Source organism: Clarias gariepinus, chromosome 12 (genome assembly GCF_024256425.1).
Source record: "Clarias gariepinus isolate MV-2021 ecotype Netherlands chromosome 12, CGAR_prim_01v2, whole genome shotgun sequence".
NCBI classification, from domain to species: domain Eukaryota; kingdom Metazoa; phylum Chordata; class Actinopteri; order Siluriformes; family Clariidae; genus Clarias; species Clarias gariepinus.
This window is the reverse complement of record NC_071111.1, coordinates 9,412,333-9,432,367: the sequence shown is the minus strand read 5'-3', so window position 1 is coordinate 9,432,367 and position 20,035 is coordinate 9,412,333. Positions and strand designations below refer to the sequence as shown.

Here is a 20,035-nt window from a genome sequence, read left to right as displayed (position 1 = left end):
ATAGGGAAACTAGTGTTCAAAAAATTACAAGGTTTGCTAAGCGTAATTTATAATATTAACTCTTAAAAAGCAATAATGTGTGAACAATTTGTCACATGAACTGCCATAAATATTTAGAAGAGAACTTGAACACAAGACCAGATTCAGCCAGTTAAATTGGCACAAACACTGGAACACTACTGGCTATTAGCAAATACGGTCACTTAGCTAGCAAATGTCTGAGGTGAAGCTAACTGTTAAGGGCTTTAATACAACCATTAAAAAAAAAAAAAAAAAAAAAAAAATTTTTTTAACATTTCTCTCATGCATGTTTTTTTTTATTTTTTTTTTTTTTTTTTTTACTAAGAACAGACAAACTTTTCTAAGAACAGCAAAACTGGAATTATGCTTAGCATTTTAATTATGCTAACGACTAACACAATCTATGGATTCCTTCACACTAACAAACATCAACATTGTATGATAACTCGTAAATTCTCTGCTTGAAGTAAAAAAATTTTTTAATTGTGTATGTAGTTATGCTGAATCTGCAAACACTGTACACACACACACACACACACACACACACAGACGATGAAAAGTCTGAGCAAAAAACGTAAATACGAATGAGGTAAAATGTGTATCGTGGCAACGGAGAATCCAAACACCACACCAGACCAATCTGCACTCGTCACGCAAGGAATTCGAATGTAATTCATTTGGAAAGGAAATTTCCTCTCAGCACAGCGTGATAAACGCAGCTCACCACAACCTCGAGCACTCGATTCATCACAAGGTTTCCTGACATTAAATAATGAATTAGTAAAATTCTGGTTCTAGTTTTCTTTTATGCATTATGTTCTAAAATACGCAACTCAAATATGTTCCCTTTTCTGAACAGATGATTAGCTAGCTAATTTACCAAAGTGAGCTAATGAGCATTAATATGAATTGCTTCAGCTTGTAAATATTTATGTGTAGTAGCCTTGGGGGAGAAATAAAATGGGAAAAAAAAAAGACAGACATGATTTTCAGAAAGGTACATAATGTGCAAGGTGCAATTAATTCGCATTCATAAAAAGATAATCATCATAATAATTTCAAGTGTGAATATGCCATCAACATTTACTCAAGTGTACGAGAACTCAAATTAGTCTTAAAATCATACATTCTTACAAATTTTAGTCAGAGAAATGGCACAGTACAGAATGAGGCATATTGTATTAATTACATTCACCTCGTGTTAAATTCTCATGCTCATAGGTTTTGTTTTAACACGTTGACGTGGCAGTTTTTATTTTATTCACTTATCTAAACTCTCATTAGTTAGAAATTGCACTCATGCTGTAATTTAATATTCTAGGCTGAAAAAGAAAATCTTTTTTTATTAAGATAAGGGTGTATTTTAAATACATAAACAACTGATTGTTATTTACCTAAAATGTATAATACAATGACATAACATTAATTAGCCACAATAAAAGCATTGTGTGAATTAAAAAGGCTTAAGCCTGGATCTGTTTTTTTTTAAAATTCAATTACATTTGCGGTGATTATTGTTAACATTAAAATTGCAACACTGTACTGTAGTAACAATACACAAGACCCCTAAATAATGTTTATTTCAACGCATACAATAATCTTTATTTATGTGGGACGTTCAAGTCGGTTTAATTAACAGAACACAGTTGTGCCAGTAAAAACCTCTATTTCTGTATATAATCCTCTGCTACACTAAAGTAAACCATTAAGGTATTTATCGATTTTAAATAATATTTAGCTCTTTTTTTTTTCAGGCTTGAAGGCAAGTTCTTGTGTTTAAAACTAGCTGCCTGAGAACGACTACGAAAACCCCGTGACTGACATTTCTCCTGAGGAAAACGTGTGATCTACGCTACACGTGGGTAATTTGCACAATCTGAATGGTGCAGCCAGAAGTTCTGTTCTAACCCTCACCAGTACTCGGTGCTGCTCATGCACTTCTCGTAGACGGGCCCCTCCAGCTCTTTGGTGTCAGGAAAGATAGCCTCGTGGTGGATGATGATGGTCTTGACGATCTCGTTGACGTGCGCCTGGCAGGACACCTGGTCCAGCAGATCCGGAGTGGGCATCAACGTCGGTCCGAAGCAGATGGCCAGGTTCCCGGGGTCCATCATGTTCTCATCGCTGTACTGCGAGAGACTGAAGGACAGAAAGAGGAAGAGCTTCTCATCTTACCACAGAGAGGGGGGAAAAAAAAAAAACAGCAGCAGTACGAAGTGACAGGCAGAGCGCTTGGAAGTCTGTAATTAAGTGGAGCTCTTTGGGGTTCAATAAGACGTTCCAAGTCTCACATATCACATAAAACATTCAGAACCGTGGTGTCATTAGTCTGGATTATTACTGGCTTCATTTCTCTAGACTCGCTGTTTCGAAGACAGAACAGCAGACTGGAGGTGAAATCACAGAGCAGCACATGACACCTTTTCTCTTTGCACCTCTACCCATCATTTCACACACACTCTCTCCCTCTGTCTTTTATATTGCTTTCTCTCCTCTCTCGCTCTCTCTCCTTATCCATGTCTCTCTTGGCACACAGCAGGGAGTGCATTTAATTTCCGGTGTGAACACTGGAACTTAGTTTAGCTTTATTTCTCCACTCAGGAGACGTTTCCTGGAGCAACCATGACGCCGATGACGATGATTCCAGTTAACGTATGAACATATTTTTGGATGTATATATAAAAAGGTGTCTGTGTGTGTGTGTGTGTGTGTGTGTGTGTGTGTGTGCATACTCACTGATTGAGGAATGCAAAAAGGTATCTCATGATTACAAGTGTAGGGCGCGGTGATGTCATGAGCAGCTTTCGGATAGACAGCGCTCGCTCATACAGATTCTCCGTACCTGGAGGTTGGAATTGAACACACACCTTTGAGAAATGTTAAACAAAGTTAAAACAAGCAAAAAAAAGTAAAAAATACTATAGATAGCAGGACATGGCTTCCTTCTCTGATACTGAAACTAAACTGATTCTGACCCACTGAGTATCAGCGAATATTTCTATACTCATACAATCAGCCATTATTGTTTTTCTCCCTTTTAAAAATTACTACTACGATTAAAATTTTTACAATTTACAGTTCTTTACCAAAAAAAGTATATCCAATTCGACATTTTTTCCCCTGATCTCTTATAGCTACTTGGATGTCATTAGTAACACTGTTTATTATTAAACTTTTTTTTCTGATTTTTATTATTTTATTATTTCTCTCTTTCTCAGTCTCTAGCTGAGAAAGAAGCACTGATTGGCTCAATATTTGACATGTAGGAAACCATCGAATCAATCATATATGAGACTGAATTCTTGTAACCAATCATAACACAGCAGGCGAGACTTACTGGAAAAGATGGAAATCCCTTAAAATACCTTGAAAAATAAAATAAAAGACTTCTTCCGTTATATTTCTATCAGACTAAATGCTTGACAGAGCACAGAACCTCTGACTAAATTCTTTGTGCATGTAAATGCACATCTTATCAGATCAGCATCTTTCTGTGGAAAAAAAAATGTAAATAAAAAAAGTGAACTCAGACGTGGGCAAAGATTTTAGCATGTCCTTCCCATGCCCATGCTTAAACACATTTTATAAGGCTGGAGTTCAGCCACTAACTGGCGCTGTTTTGAAACGATAAATCCCCCGCTGGAAATATTTCACTTTTTGGAAGTGTGAAGTGTATTTTGTTATCTGTTCAATTGTGTGAAAGTAAAATGAATTATATACGAACAGAGACGATCTTTGTACTCTAACTGATAAATGTTGGGAATTAAAGGTTATATATCAAAAACACTACCATGATTTTAAATCCTTTTTGTGTGCTACGAGTCCTCAATTATCCATAGAAGCTTTCTTTAGAGCTTTTTAAAAGAGTGTTTTATCAAACAGACTTGCAGACGTACACAGGCGTGCACACACACACACACACACACACCATCTGTCCTAGCTCCCTAGGAAACCAAAGAATTTAGCACCGTGTCATATCCTGATTGCTTCTCCTTTCTTCTTTTCTCTCCCTCTCCTACACCTCTCTTTTCCTTCCTGAATACACACACACACGCATACACAGATGAGGAGATGGACGTACGGACGCAGGCGATGAGGTCGTTGAACTTCTCTTTGGGGAAGAGCGAGTTGTCGAGGTTGCGGAAGTACATCTTTAACACTCCGGCCACCGAGTTGATGTCGTGGTTGTTCTCCTCGTCCGTCAGTGGGTCGTTTCCTAAAAAAACAGGCATTGTGGTCGGATTTCGTAATTTCTGTAAACAAATCAGACTGGACACTGTCGAAAAACAGCTCGTCATGTTCGGGGAAACCAGGCACGCCGAATTTCCTCCAAAAAATTCCACGAAAGCTTAACAGATGCATGCCTTCTGTTTTAGGGGTCACAAATCAGGGCCTAAAAACAGTGTGCTTTGTCAGCATGTGGGTTAGTGTGTGTGTGTGTGTGTGTGTGTGTACCAATCACAATCTACACACCTCTTTCAAATGAGTTCTTGATGTCGTTGACCTCCACCTGAGAGCCAGAGACTCTGAAAATACCCTGGTGCTGCAAACCTGCAGGGGCAATCACAAGGACACACACTTCAGGCTCTGCGTGCGTGTGTGTGTGGGAGCGGACATGCAATTATGCATCAGCTGTGCGTTACTAATTCATAACCGTGGCTCACCGTAGAGGTTAATGTACCGGATGCAGCTCTCTACAATCAGTGGAATGGCCTTGGCAGAGTCCTGAGCACAAACAAAACATTCAGCGTTCAGTCCTGGCACAAGGTCACAGCTGAAGGAAAAGTCACACGTAACACTCAGACAGAGATGTGGGCAGAAACGCTACCTGGTGTCTGCTGTGGGAGTTCCGACGACGGCTATGACGGGGTGGGGGTGGTGGTGGATAGGGGATAAAAACAAATAATTTAAAAAAAATCAATAAATAAATTAAAAAAAATTTCCCCACATCTACAGTATAACAACATCTTTTTAGTTGTAATAATATTAAAATGTCCAAACTCAAATTTTTTAATAATCACTGTATTGTTTCGATGTCCATTCCCATCTCTGTGCAGTAATCCCCACACATGGAGAATACTTCGGTGGCCACTCGAGTATATTTGCCCACCCTTTTGGTCTGGGAGAACGATGCCGTCTGCGATCGATTAACTACTATAACTGAAGGCTAAAATCATATTGCCTAGGTTCTGCTAAAAAGGAATACATCACTCTACATTGCACAATCCTGACCCCTAGCCATTATTTATTTAAAAAATGTGCAAAAAATGGCTAAAGGGATATCCTGGGTTTTAAGGACTATTGAGTGTTTCGTTTTTTTAAATATATATTTTTTCTTGGTCGTACACTTCACATGTCTAAATTGTGAAATAAATATAAAAAATAAATATCAAATAAATAGAAATATTTATATATTTAAAAATTGTGTTAAAGGTTATATAAGGTATAAAAGTGGAAAACACTGCTATTACAATATTGGAGAGTAATTTAGAAATCCTCAGCAGGGACTGTAATGTTGTAATAGAGCTGTAACAACACTGTGATCACGTCTGACATCAGGACAACGTTTCCAGTTTTTCAAAGTTAGGATGAAAATGTCATTAATCTATCAGTGAATAAACAACCCAAATACAACAATTCAAATACAGTATAATCTCAAAACAACTCGTATTTCAAGTGTTAAAGTACGCAGATTAACATTCATTCACACAACATTAGACCACACCGGCAAGTTTCTAACAGGATTTAGAATTCCGACTGGTATGTATTGGGACCCTCACATAGTGTGAAATGCACTCATGCCATAAATAATGTAAATGAAATCTTTTAATATTACAATAATTTTTTTATTTTATTTTATGGGCAACATTATTCCGATGACAGCAAAGTAATTGTAACTTTTAATAGCAATGTCGTACCAACGTCCATAACAATAGACCAAACAGACGTCATGATGACGTTTTGAAACCCAAATATATACAGTACCAGCATATGGTACAGTAAAAGCTAATGTGTGAAATTAAAAGGTGAGCAAACTCTGAGCAATTCATAAACTACAGGATGAATGGAAGATCAAATCTCCTGGATGAAAGTTATTCTTGAGAAACATCAATCATAGTGAAACATTACTCAGTCAGTAATTATATAAAAGGTACTCATTAGAAGGAGGTAATTCATTTAAAGTCTGAGGCAAATATTTGAAAACTTCCTATAATAATAATAATAATAATAATCATAATAATAATTTCTATCAAGGCTATTAAAAGGAAGAGGAAAAACATTGAGACCACGAGGTCTGTTCTTACCTGGTGGTCATTATGTCTGCTCTGTAGCCTGCAGGGGGGAAACAAGCCTCTGTTTAAAATGCTATTGCTGTTGTATCACATAATATGCAAAGCTTGTCATCTGTGACCTACGACTTCCTGTTTTCATCATGGCTTTAAAAAAAATAAATAAAAAAAGGAAAAAAAAAAAGATGATGTTTCTATAGAAAAGCTTTGGCTATGCCATGGACCACACCATGGTGGACTGTGATGCAATACACTGGAAAAGTTTTGGTTATAAGAGAAACATTACACACCTTTCATTCATGGAAATGGCATTAAAATAATGGATTTTCTTACAAACATTTTTGACAAAAAAAAAAAAAATTTAAGTTCCAATAAGAAGTTCCAATAAGTCGTCGCTGTCAGGAGGTTAATACTTCGATGTAGAGGGATTAAAATATACCACCATCACTAATGACTCCAAAACATGTACTTGTATGCTGGACAGATAGAATAGAGTGACTGGATCGATCCCTGTTTTAAACTCCGGAGGTCTAAATCAGAAAAAGAGTTGACAGAATGCATGTCTGGAGCATTCTTAAAAAACAGTTTAACTGTTTAGATTATTAGCATTATATAATAATACATTATATATCACTAATAGTACATTATATAGTATAATTAATGTATTGCTTTTCTGTAACGCTTTCTATAAATCAGCGAGATGAAAAGTAACGCAGTTTGTGCATTTTATTTTATGTTTTGCACTGGAGTCACTGCATTTCATCGCTCATATTATCCCCCGATAGTCTCGTTCTCAATACAGACAGATGTTATAGATGGTGTGAACTGAAACGCAGGTACTCTATGGCTGTAGAGACAACATGGTGAATTTATAGCGGTGCTGCTGATGAACTCACCCTCTGCTATGCTCCTCTTCAGGAGGTCGTGCTTGGCCTGCAGTTTGGAGATGAGGTTACTGCCCTCCAGATATTCCCTCAGTTTCTGTACAACGCGCACACACACACACACACACACACACACACACACACACACACACACAGAATCAATATTAATGTGGTTAGACCAATAATTAACGATCTAATTACTCCAGGTCAGCACACGCCAGTCCATTACTGAGTAAATAAAAGTACGGCAGAGGAGAAACCACGGCACTCTAGTGATCCACTGCTTTATCTGGACAGCAGAAGGCCATGTATAATAATATCAGTGCCAGGTTCAGTAAAAAACATCAGATCAGACACATTATTATGTCCTTAAAATGTGTGTGTGTGTGTGTGTGTGTGGAAAGTACAGTGAAGTAGAAGAGCTCGGTCTCCTGCTGGTTGGCTCGTCTCTTGGCCAGGCTGGGTTTGCTGAGGTAGGTGTCAGACACGCTGGACTTGACCGACTCGGTGGAGCGGCTGTGCTGGAAACTCTCAGACACGTCATAGTCCTCCATGTTCAGCATGTCCTGGATGGTGCTCAGCGTGGCCTCCGATGTCTTCTTCACCTGTGCAGGACAAGATGGACGGAGTTGTAAAATGTCATAAAATCACAAGGAGTCTGATCATTCTGAGGTCCATGAGCTAAGTATTTGAGTCTTATTAGAACCATGCAGTAATTCTTAAAAACGTAATAATAAACAAGTCAATAATCTAATGTAAAATTCAGTAAAATCAAGTAAGGAACTATAAAGGATGAAGGGTTTTGCTTTATATGGACACCGAATCCTCCTGGAGAATTACAAGACATCTCCACTTCCACAGTCACTCTAGAACCACACCCCTGAGCGTGGCTAATGGGTGTGATTAGACGGTGACTGCATTTCCGTGTTGTAGGCCTTTTGTTCACGTAGTTTAAATCTTCTGCTTGGGACGATGTCTTTCCAGACAAGAAGAAAAAAAAGAGAGAGGAAAGACAACTTAAATAGTTTTCAGGGAAGTCCATTTCTTCTGATTGGTTAAAAATATGCACGTCCACAAGGGGTGAGTGGAGGGCCAGAACTCATTCACATCTGAAGCTACAAAGAGTGAAACAAACCGGATTGAAACACACAATAATCTGCTTTGAACAGTTGATATTGAGTTTGAGTGTACATTCTTCATAACGCTTTGATCTGGGGTGATGTTTGTTAATTGGTGATTTCTGAGGCTGGTGACTCTAAATAAAGGTCTCCTCTGCAGAAGAGGTCAGTTTTGGTCTTGTTTTCCTGGGAAGGTCTTCATGAGGGACAGTTTCATCACAGTTCTTGATGGGTTTTGCAAATACACTTGACACAATAATGTTCTTGTAAGAACTTTTCCAGAACAGCTGACCTTTATGTCTTAAAATAACAACTGACTGCTGTTGTTACTTAATTATGTAATGCCAAATGTATTATTTTATAGTTTTGACTATAGCCAAGATAACCAAGATAATGCGGTTGAGAGTTTTATTACTCGGAAGTGGAAGTTGAACATCATGCGCGACATGGCGAGCGCTTAATCGAGACCAAGCAGTATCGTCTGTCTTCAGATCACACCATGCATTACAAGGGATTGTCTGCATCTCATTTGTACAAAATGGAAACCGTATAGCATGTGCAAAATATACTGTACAGCACCGTAAAGATGTTCATGTTTTCACCACTTGACATGTTATAGTTTGCAGCTTACTAACTTGTTTGTCTGTCGTTTTGGGTTGTGATGTAATATACCAAACAATGGTCCAGTACTAACAAGCGGAGATGTTAGCGGAGATGGATGTACTTCAGTCAATAAATCAATTCCCCTCTAGTGGACGTGTACTGGGACAGGGACAGGAGTATACGGCTTAGTCGAGGTATAAGCGTAGCTCGATTTACCCGAGCATGTAAACGTGATAAATACCAGAATGCATGATTAGAATAATATTTCCGCTGGAACCTTAACAGACTTGGTTGGAGAATATCAGCAAGGGTTTACTTTTCAGTGTGGAACTTTTCACTCTGGAATAAGGTGGTGTTCAATGTCACAGATGTTTCTCCACAAGAGATCATATATCTTTCAGTATATGGACAAAAGTATTTGGCCGAACCTGCAATATCATTGTATCCAAATACCTACACTTCAATATGGAGTTGGCTTCATTCTTGCAGTTCTAACAGCTTTCACTCTTCTTGGAAGGCCGTCCACAACATTGTAAAGTGTTTCTGTGGGAATTCGTGTCTACTCCGAGTCAACTGATGTTGGACGAGAAGTTCTGGCTCACAATCTTTGTTCCAGGTCATCCCAAAGGTGCTCGATGGGGTTCTGTGAGAGTCAGGGCTCTGTGTTAGGGCCAGTCAAGTTCCTCCCCAGTGAACTCATCAAGCCATGTCTTTATTAGTTCTTGCTTTGCGCAGTGGGACACAGTCTGTTGGATTAGAACAGGGCCTTCCCCAAACTGTTTCCACAAAGTTGAAAGCGTAGCATTGTCCGAATTGTCAAAGGACAGCATTCTTTGTGCATGACAGAGTAAAGAAGAGTCGAGGAGCTCGGAGACAGTCCATCACGTCACGTCCTATTGATCACTCCAGAGCTCTGGTCTAGTCTCAAGTCTTCAGCACAACAAAACATTCAGCAGAGTTTAACTGTCAGCTCGGTTCGGGTGAAGCTGATTTGCCCCCCGAGTGCATCGGATTTCTCTTCTGCTGTTGTTGAACATCCTCGGCGTACTGCGCTCTCCGTCACGCTTTTCTGCTTAACACGGTTGTATAGAGTGTTTACTATAGACCTCCTGTCGGCACAGCCCAGTCTGGTGATCCTCCTCTGATCCGTCTCTGCACCATTCTGTGTGAACTCTAGCCTGCTGTCTTTCTGATTATTTGATTACAGAATAAAAGCGTATACATGTCTAAGAAACTGTCACGATTATAGTTACAGAGACTCCAGATGGGACAGTGCGTGGTGTGTGTGTGTGTGTGTTGAACAGGAGGGCCTTACTGCACAAATTAAGCCTCCATCAGCACTTTGGCTCTGCCCTTTTACATGGCAAGGGCTGCAGGAAACAGCTGGTCTGCCAGCAACCAGTAATAAACAACCCTCCTCTCCAACAGAGAGAGAGAGAGAGAGAGAGAGAGAGAGAGAGAGAGACATGAGGAGTGCATGAGAGAGAAAGAGAGATTAATGCATAGATACATAAATATATTGAACGAGAGAAAAAAAGGAAAAAAAAGAGGGTGAGATACAGGGACAGAAAGAGAGAGAGAGAATGAGAAATAGAGAGAGAAAGAGAGAGAGCAATAAAAAAAGAGTAAAAAATAAGGAAAAGAGGAAGAGTGGGAGAGAGACAGGGACAAGGTGAGCAAGGAAGAGAGAGAGAAAGAAAAAAGAGATGGAGAGAATTGAGGAAGAGAAAAAGTAAGAAAGATGGAGATAGAGAGAGAGAGAGAGAGAGAGAAAAAGAGAGGGAGCAAGATAGAGAGAGGCATGTGGAGTGCATGAGAGAGAAAGAGAGATTAATGCATAGATACATAAATATATTGAACGAAAGAAAAAAGGAAAAAAAGAGGGTGAGATACAGTGACAGAAAAAGAGAGAGAGAATGAGAAATAGGGAGAGAAAAAGAGAGAGCAATACAAAAAGTAAAAAAGAAGGAAAAGTGGGAGAGAGACAGGGACAACGTGAGCAAGGAAGAGAGAGAGGAAGAAAAAAAAAAGAGATGGAGAGAATTGAGGAAGAGAAAAAGTAAGAAAGATGGAGAGAGAGAGAGGGAGAGAGGTGACAGTGGGTACAGAGGAGTACAATTTGATGTGCCTCTTTTTTGATGTGCCTCTTATATCCAAAATAAACTGTGTCCAAAATGTGTGTATGACTGAAAGATAGATACACTGACAGATAACGAGAGAGGGAGAGAGGGAGAGAGGGAGAGAGATATAGAGAGAGTGGGATAGAGGGAGAGAGGGAGAGAGATATAGAGAGAGTGGGATAGAGGGAGAGAGGGAGAGAGGGAGAGAGATATAGAGAGAGTGGGATAGAGGGAGAGAGGTGGCAGCTGGTAAGGAGGAGTAATAGAGGCAGATATTTCAATTTGCATTTTGTATCAGCCTAATCTGCCTACATTTTATGACCTAAATGTGTGTGTGTGTGTGTGTGTGTGTGTGTGTGTGTGTGTGTCGAAAAGAAGCGTGTGAGCATGTCTCATCTAATTCTTCATTCTCAACGGAGGTGCAATGCTAAAGTGCTTGTTCCTGTGTGTGTGTGTGTGTGTGTGTGTGTGTGTGTGTGTGTGTGTGTGTGTGTGTGTGCGCGCGCGCGCGCGCGTTTCTCACCTCCTCGTTCTCAATCTTCAGTGTGGAAAGCCGGGACTGGAGCTGCTGGTAGCGGAGAAGAAGCTCAGCCTGCACCTGCGGCATCGCTGTGATCTGACTAACCTGCCAAAACACACACACACACAGAATGTTAGCAGTTTATCTTTAACCCACTATACCCCGTATCCTCTAATAAAATGTATTAGCTTCTGGTGTTTTATTTCTCTGGCTGCAGTAAAGAGTGTGTGTGCTGTGCATCTGATGAGCACTAGGTGACGCCTGACCTGGTCCCCCATGTGAGACTGGAAGTTGAAGCGAGCAGGTGGCGTGAACGCAGTGGGGTGAGTCTCCATAAAGCGCTGGCGGTCACTGCGAGGGTCCAGACTCTCTACCGCCCCCTCCAGGATGTCCAGACCCTCGTGACGGGACGTCTCCAGACTGTACTCGGCCGACAGGTACGTACGCAGCGCGCGGCTCAGGCTGGAGTGGTAGCCCAGGTCGCAGCACTGACAAACACACACACAAGCATTCAGAGTGAAAACCTGTTACACACCACTGAACCTGGAGACTCCTTCCATAAATAAACATCGTCTACTAGAAATCTCCACTAGATCACTGAACACACAATAAAATCTGTTCATTATTAGTTTTATATGGAGCTCATGCCACAGACGTCCTTGTGTATGAGAAACAATAATAAAGCAGAACATTATGTAATACATTAAAGATGACCTGTTATGCAAAATTCTTTTTTTTATCCATTTTTAGACATTCACATGGGTCTCCAAGCAAAATAAAATAAACACTTCCTAATGTGAGTTCTTTTTCCCCTGTATGTATTGGCCAGGACTTAAATGAGCTGATCTGATTTTGCTGACCACTATGTCACCGCATAATTAAAATAAAAATGTAAATAATATCATCTTACAACTACAAAATAAACTGAAAAAAAATAATAATAATTAATGACGCTAGAACATTATTTTTATTACAAGGGGGAAATGGATTACTTTTCTTTACTACATCTTTACATTTTTTCTCCATATAAGCCACACCAGTAAAAATGTAGTAAAAAAGTTGTTTATTCCAATTTATAGAAAAACTTTGTTAAATTCTACAAGTGCTTAAAATACACAAAGTCAGTCATCGCACATTCTTCTTCTTCTTCTTATTATTATTATTATCATAAATAAATAATAAAATATATTATAATTGATATATAATAACCGTGACCTCAAAATAAAAGACTATAAATAGGAAAAAGAAAATAAAAGGTAAATTTAACTAAGAAAAAATAAAATGACTGTACAGTACAAAATATACAATATAAGGAAAAAATATAGAAAAAAATATAGAAAAATAAGAAAAAGCTTTGCAGCAGGTGTAGGTGGCCGATTCTGCAGCATGTTCAGTCTGTTTGTTTGTTTGTTTGGTTGTTTGTTGTGTATTAGGGTTTATTGCCACATTAGCTTCACAGGTTATTCCATATACCATACATATGAAACATTCAACTACTTTATACAAACAAATATAATATTAAGTTATAGATAATATGAGGGATTTAAAAGGGAGTGACAAAAATAAAATAAATGATGATAAAATAATAATAAAATAAAATAAATAAATAGCACATTATACCATGGCCTTGGCCAGAAGAACTAGATTTTACACAAGGTTCTTTGGAGGCACTTTTGCTAGGATTTGTAAAAGTTTTTCTGGTTTCATCTTGCAGAAGAAGTTCTTTAAATTTTGTTCTGGAAGAAATCGCGGTCTCATGGTATTAAAACTTGGGCAGGTCAAAAGTATATGCTTTATTGGCAGATTAATTGGCACGTTCAGTAAAACTAAGCAGCTCATTTTCTTATAAAACTGCTGCACACATTGTACCCGAGAATATATTTTAATCACACTAATTATGCACTTGTTTTATTAATTAATGTTTTTAATAGTATTTGTTTTTCAATGTAGAAAGAACTCCAGGCTCCACGTATTTTTCAGCCTTTACAACAAATTATGCTGTGATGTAAAGAAGCTAAAATCTCCTAAAACACCACAAATCAGCTTCTTTTTTTAAAATATCAAGCAGCAGATTGACTTCAGTCTTCACGCTCCCGTAGTCCCTGGTGGCATTGTAATGAATGTTAGTGTTGTAATTACATGGTGGCCACGCCCCCCTGTTCTGCCCCCCTGTTCTGCCCCCGGGTGCTCGGGGTCGACACTGTTGATTCTCCTGATTGAAGAATTAATAAATAAATAAATAAAAATCACTAAAAAACGTTTGAGCAATCTTAACTTGCCTATACGGACTCTTCAGTCACAGACCGTGTCTGGTGTGGATACTGAAGGACGGATCCTCGCCCGCCATCTTCCTGAAGCAGTGTGTAGATAAAGGGTTTTAATACGCTGCGACTTTTCCCACACTGAAGGTTGATTATCTCTACAGACGGACGAGTCGCGTGGTTCAGTCGACGCAGTTCTCTATCCGAGTTCTCTTTAAGGTTAATTCAAAGCTGCTCTAATCAATGCTTCACACTTTCTCTCTGACACACACACACAGGTTCTCCTGCTGTCTTTATCAGCTCCGGTGGTAAGCGAGGACGACCTCGGTGAAGGTCGAAAAGATGCTGCTCTGTTTGGGGACGAACCCTGCTGACTAGACTAAACCTGCTGTTAGCTCTAATGAAGAAAAATAATAATAACCCAGACTATGCAGGAGACTCAAAAAGCCTGCGATGTGTGTGTGTGTGTGTGTGTGTGTGTGGGGGGGGGGGGGGGGGGGGGGCTGCTTTTTTTCTAGAGCATCTGCAAGGTGTGAACCTGCTTTCTGTTTCAGCTCTCGTCTCCTTACAGTGAAATATACAAACTGTATACTAAAATGGATAGTGGAGTACTGATACTGATACTGTACTGACATGCTCATCGTCTTTTTCAACATTCGTGGCATTCTGCATCAAGGATTTATACACAGGGACCAGACCATCAATAGCGAATTCTATTGCCAGCTTTTAAGGCGTCTGAGGAAAAACATGTGCAGGAAGCGACCGGATCCGCGACACGCTAATCTTGATGTTACATCCCAATTTTTATTTTTTTTTATTGAAAATTCTTTAGTTTAATTGTATTCTTTTAGTGCAATTTTCCTTTTTATTGCAGTGAAATCTTTCTCTTTTATCATTTCGTTTAAGGTCACAGACAGTCAGATAAACATTTCACTGCATATCACACTGTGTATGGTTGTACAAAAAGAAGACCTGAATGTGTGTAATGCTGCTCTGGTAGAAATCTAGCAAGTGAAGAGTAAACAAAAATGCTGTCAGCTCCAGAATTAATAGCACCCCTTGAGAGAAAATAAACATTGCACATAATTCAAATGTAGATCACTGGAATGAAAACGTGTTTAGAGTTTGTATTTGTTAGAGCGAGTAGCAGGAATTATTATTATTATTATTATTTTTTTTACATTATCCACTCGCCTTGGGGCATAAATAGGAAGTCTACTATATAAAAAAAATCTTTGTCATTCAAGACCATGTGGAAAAACCTTTTAACACAAGAGAGACAGATGGTCGACCTGAACCGCTCTGACAATGAATACAAAAATGTGATTGGAAAACAGAAAAACAACATTAAAATGACACTATAAAATGGGGTTTCTGATCAGGTACATCAGCAGGGTACTGCATGTAGACTAGAGCAGTGAAGCCTAGGAAAACTGTCGATTCCATTTTATTTCTGAGCATTGAGGGTTTTTTTGTGTGCGTGTATGGAGGGGTTGATTTTTACCTGGATTTTCCCCCACTAATTTTGCATAAGTTAACCACTACGCCACTCGAGGGCATACTTTTTTTTTTTTTTTTTTTTTTTTTGAGTGCCGTGAAACCTTGGATTGCGAGGTTGACTTGGAAAACGAGCAAGTCTTGGTTTACGAGTACGGAGTATCATGTATCACGCATGTGCTTCTTGTTTTGATGCCGAGCCTTACATAATCACAACTAAGCCAACGGTTTTTCTCTCTCTTGCGCTGCGGAATTGTGGGTAATTCTCTCCCCTGCTGGGTCTTAGTGCTCATCTCTTACTGGTATAATGAACATCTGTGCACGCGTGTACTGTTTACTATAACACTGTGACCACGTGTGTGCGCGTAAAACATATTTTATTTTGTGTCTGTATGCGTGTGTATACAGCGCGCGTATACTGTTTATTATAACACACGTGTGCGTGCGTATAAAGCAAAAGTGGTCTTGTTATAGAGAGGTTAAAGATCCATTTTCTCTCTCTGTATCAGCCTGCACTTTGTCTGCGCGTGTCATTGGACACCGTGCCCCTTCACACACACACACACCGGTCCTCCTCTCACCTTTACACACACACAAACCTGCTAGAATTTATTTTTACTTTTTTTTCCAAAGGTAAAGTGCAGGTTAATTTGTTTTATTTTTACTTTATATTTTGTGTCAATTATTTTCTGTATTTATTTTTTTCGGCTGAGGAACAAATAATTTGAGTTTTCATTATTTCTTATGGGGAAATTCGCTCGTAATCCAAGGTTCCACAGGAAACAGATTTTTTGTCATGGCTTAATAGCTGTATTGACATCTATGCTATAAAACCAATGAACCACAATTGAAATTCATTTTACTGAGCATTCTGCAGAACCATGGACAGTTCTTCTGAGGCCTTTGTCACACCTGCTTTTTTTGCCTGTAAAAACTCGCCATTTTCTATTTAGTTTTTTTGTCTGAAAAGTGGTCGCTTATATAATAATGGCTTTCTTTTTGGCAAAAAATCTTTTTAATTGACTCAAGCATAAAGTCATAAAAAATATACATATAACAAAGTTTGTACCAAAAAAATTAAAAAATAAAAAAGTACAAGACTTTTGCACAGTAGTGTGTGTGTGTGTACATGTGTGTACATGTGTGTATACAGGCATTTGTGAGTCGGTGTGTCTAATTAACGTCTCCATCCCTCCTTTCTGTGTTATGCAGCATCTTTGTCTTTAATTATAAAGAAACGAGAGGAGACCTAATTAGGAAGCATTAATCAAAACTATAATTCATCAGCGCTTAGCGAGGTGATAACGCCGCAAAGAACTGTATCGCCACGCTGCGCTTAGCGCGCAGCACGTTCCTGCTGAACTCATCAGCACTGTTATGATACTCACGTCAATCAAGTGGGACAAGTCCTGGATGTAGTACTTAAACAGAGCGGCGTTAGCGGCTTCCAGAGTCAACAGATATTCGTTGCGAGCTTTCATGACCTTCAGCTTATTCTCGGAGTATTTGGCCTGGCGCTGGTGAGGAAGGGAAAAAGGAAAAAGGGAAAAAAAAAAAGAGAGAAAAGAATAAAACACACATACAAAGTGTGAGGTGACGATAAGTTGTGATATTAAGACAAGTCTTAGCTTGGCTCAGCTGAAACATTATTACAGTAAAGTTATTAGTAAATACAGCTCTAATGAAATCTCTTCATCTTGAGTACACTAATGATGTTCATTAATGAAAATGGAAAGAAAATACAAGCGTCATTAAGTAAAAGAAAAATGTGTCATTAAGCCTTAACGATAATTATTATATTGACTCAGGTGTTAACTAATTTAATTTACATAAAAAAACTTAACAGAATGGAGACTCTTTCCATAAAGACTACAGAAATGTTTCCTTACAAAAACCAAAAGACAATACTACTGACTATATTCTATATACTTTAAGCTTTTACTACAGAAACAATAACGTATTCAGCGCAGAGAGACGAGGAAACACACACGAGATCCGCGCTCGGAGAAAACAGAACATTATTCACCTTCAGATGGGAGAACTCCTCAAAACAAACCGCAATGTAATTTAATAGAAAACAACTTTATTTAATCTCCTGAACCTCTGCAGATTCAGGAAACAGGGACGCAGTGCTGCTGTTAGTTCTGCTTACCAGTCTTCTCTTTATAGAAATAAAACAGTGTGTATAGCATGGAACACGGTCTGAATGACGCTTGAGCTGAATAGATGGTTTTAATTTATTAAAAAGTCACATCGTGGTCATATCTGTTTATGTTCACACATTATCTGTTCATTCTGAATAATGCTTTTGTAAAAAGGATAACACTGTTAATGAATTATGCAAGTTTAAGAGCAGATGGTGGATAAGAAAATACTTAACTCTTTCATAAGAAAGAATTTGTAGAAACTATGATGTGATAAGTGATAAACTTCCTCTTCATTTTAAAACAAGTAACCACAATGACTGTTTTTTTTTTGGCTTGTTATTGTCGGAAAGCTGCATAAAGCTAAACGTCTGATAGAAGATAAGATTTTATTGTGCATGTGAAATACTTATTTATAACATTTGACAGATGCCCTTTTCCAGAGTGACTTACATTTTGACTAATCACTCACATGAGCAGTTGAGGGTTAAGGGCCGTGCTCAGGGGCGCCGAGAGTGGCAGCTTGGTGGTGCTGGGATTTGAACTCAAGACCTCCTCTGATCAGTAATCCGTCACCTTACCCAGGGAGTACTGTAAACTTCTTGACCAATTTTGATTGTTTTCTCACTCACAGGTTTTTATATTAACACACGCATCTTAATATGTTTTATTTCTTTAGCAACAAATTGAAATTTAGCAACACGGGGGCTCCACAAGAAGAGATTGAAACAGAAAAACGGGTTTCTGTGATGAGACGTTTGGAAGGAACCTCCAGTGTGAGTGATTTGTAACACTAAGAGGGAAAACTGGAACTTTTATTAGTTTCCAAAGACTTTGGAATTTTGTGCCTTGCGGTTGCGTTTTAACACGTGGTATTACTCGACAAATTTCCCATTTTCTTATGATGCGTATGAACACATCACACAGGTCAGGTTGAAGAAAAACACACACTGGTGTCCCACCCTTAATATAGCTGCTCATTATTATAGCATGCTAAAGTCGGGTCAACTACAAGCTTGGACACACCTCCTAATTCCATGGTCTTTCCTGATTTGTATTTCTGTCTACATTGTGAAACAATATGCAATAACCTCATGTGAACAGCTGATATTGAGATGCATCTTCTACTCATGCTCTAGAAATCCTTCATAACGGCTCTAATCGAAGGAGCTGTTTTACTCTGGGGCGACTTTAAACGAATGTGTAAAAGAGGTACGCTTTGGTCTTGCTTTCCTGGGAAGGTCTTCATGAGAGACAGTTTCATCATGGAGATTGATGGGTTTTGCAAATGCACCTAACCATACTGTTCTTGCAAGAACTGATCCAGAACAGCTGACCTTCATGTCTTAAAATAACTGACTGTTGTTGTTGTAACTCAATTACAATTCTCTCCAGTATTGTTCTAGAATGTAGAAATCACCTAACATGACATTAGAAGGCGTGTCCAAACCTTTGACTAATACTGTATTACTTGAACATATTAAAAGTCAGGATCGTGTGCTGAATCCCGTACCTTCTCTTTCATCTTCTGGATCTTGCGGGTGGCGTTGCGGCGCTGATGGCGCTCCTCGTTGCGCAGACTGAACACCTCTCCACCCCGCCCCTGTCTCTCGCCCTGCCGCTCGGCCTCCTTCAGCTTGTTCTCCGAGCTCAGAGTCTCGCTGTGGTACATGTGGTAGGTTTTCATCACCTGCACAGATTTTGCCAAGCCATCAGAATAACTCTTAAAAAGAAACACTGAATGCTATTAGAACTGACAGGTTTTGCTAGAGTGTGTTACAATCAGAGGCACAGCAGAGGTTTTACTTCCTACCAATTTTGACATGTGTTTGGAAAGTTAGGTAATCTGTTGGCAGTCATTAAAAACATTGGGGTTATAATACTGCGTTCATGACTAAATGGAAACTGGGATATTTCCTGAACCTCGATGTAGGAAGATCTATTTAATGGTCTGTTTAGGAATTCCTGCTCAACGAGAGAGTCTTCAAACTGAAACCCCTGATGGAAATGGTGACATCTAAAATCTAAAATACATCAAAGAAAGCAGGTTTTAAGCTTTTAAAACAGAATGTCGAGTTTATCATGATGGTCATGTCATCCAAAAACCACCTGTTGGTAACCATGCCCAAGTCATCCAGCCAACTTGCTCCACGGGTTTTTAACATTGGCATTAACATTGGCATTTTTTCCCTCTTATCTCTATGAACTAGGGTACAAAGTGAAGGAAACAAATCAAAGATGTCTTTTGTTAGCCAGCTAAATGGAATGAGTGATGTGTATTTTCTATACTATATATAGAAAAACAAAAGCCAATTGGTTTGTTTTGCGAGTGATCTAAAGCAAATACAGGTAGGTCCCTGACTTACAAACATTCGAGTTATGAATTTCAGCAGATACAAACAGACCACGGTTCTTCCTCTGGTTCAATCACAGAAGTATCTCACTTGTATTGTATAACAATAATAGGCACCGCTTTGCACTAGATACCAATATTTACAATTATATACAGCATTTTCAGTGTGTAAGTGAAAGTATAAAATGTGTAAATTACGGTATATTGTAGTTGCGTCCGGGAGA

The 20,035-nt window shown here is 38.9% G+C and overlaps 1 protein-coding gene across 1 annotated transcript in view; it reads right to left on the bottom strand.

Moving 5' to 3' along the window:
* The window catches only part of srgap1b (SLIT-ROBO Rho GTPase activating protein 1b), a 52,694-nt gene that overhangs the window by 6,183 nt on the left and 26,476 nt on the right, over positions 1-20,035 (bottom strand). The window contains exons 5-17 of the mRNA XM_053508903.1: positions 18,972-19,148; positions 16,703-16,831; positions 11,823-12,044; positions 11,560-11,661; positions 7,603-7,800; positions 7,208-7,292; positions 6,327-6,354; positions 4,850-4,880; positions 4,686-4,746; positions 4,495-4,572; positions 4,103-4,237; positions 2,758-2,863; positions 1,936-2,160 (exon numbers count right to left, since the gene is read on the bottom strand). Coding sequence (XP_053364878.1) covers positions 1,936-2,160; positions 2,758-2,863; positions 4,103-4,237; positions 4,495-4,572; positions 4,686-4,746; positions 4,850-4,880; positions 6,327-6,354; positions 7,208-7,292; positions 7,603-7,800; positions 11,560-11,661; positions 11,823-12,044; positions 16,703-16,831; positions 18,972-19,148 — 1,577 coding nt within the window. The remainder of the gene's footprint in view (positions 1-1,935; positions 2,161-2,757; positions 2,864-4,102; positions 4,238-4,494; positions 4,573-4,685; positions 4,747-4,849; positions 4,881-6,326; positions 6,355-7,207; positions 7,293-7,602; positions 7,801-11,559; positions 11,662-11,822; positions 12,045-16,702; positions 16,832-18,971; positions 19,149-20,035) is intronic.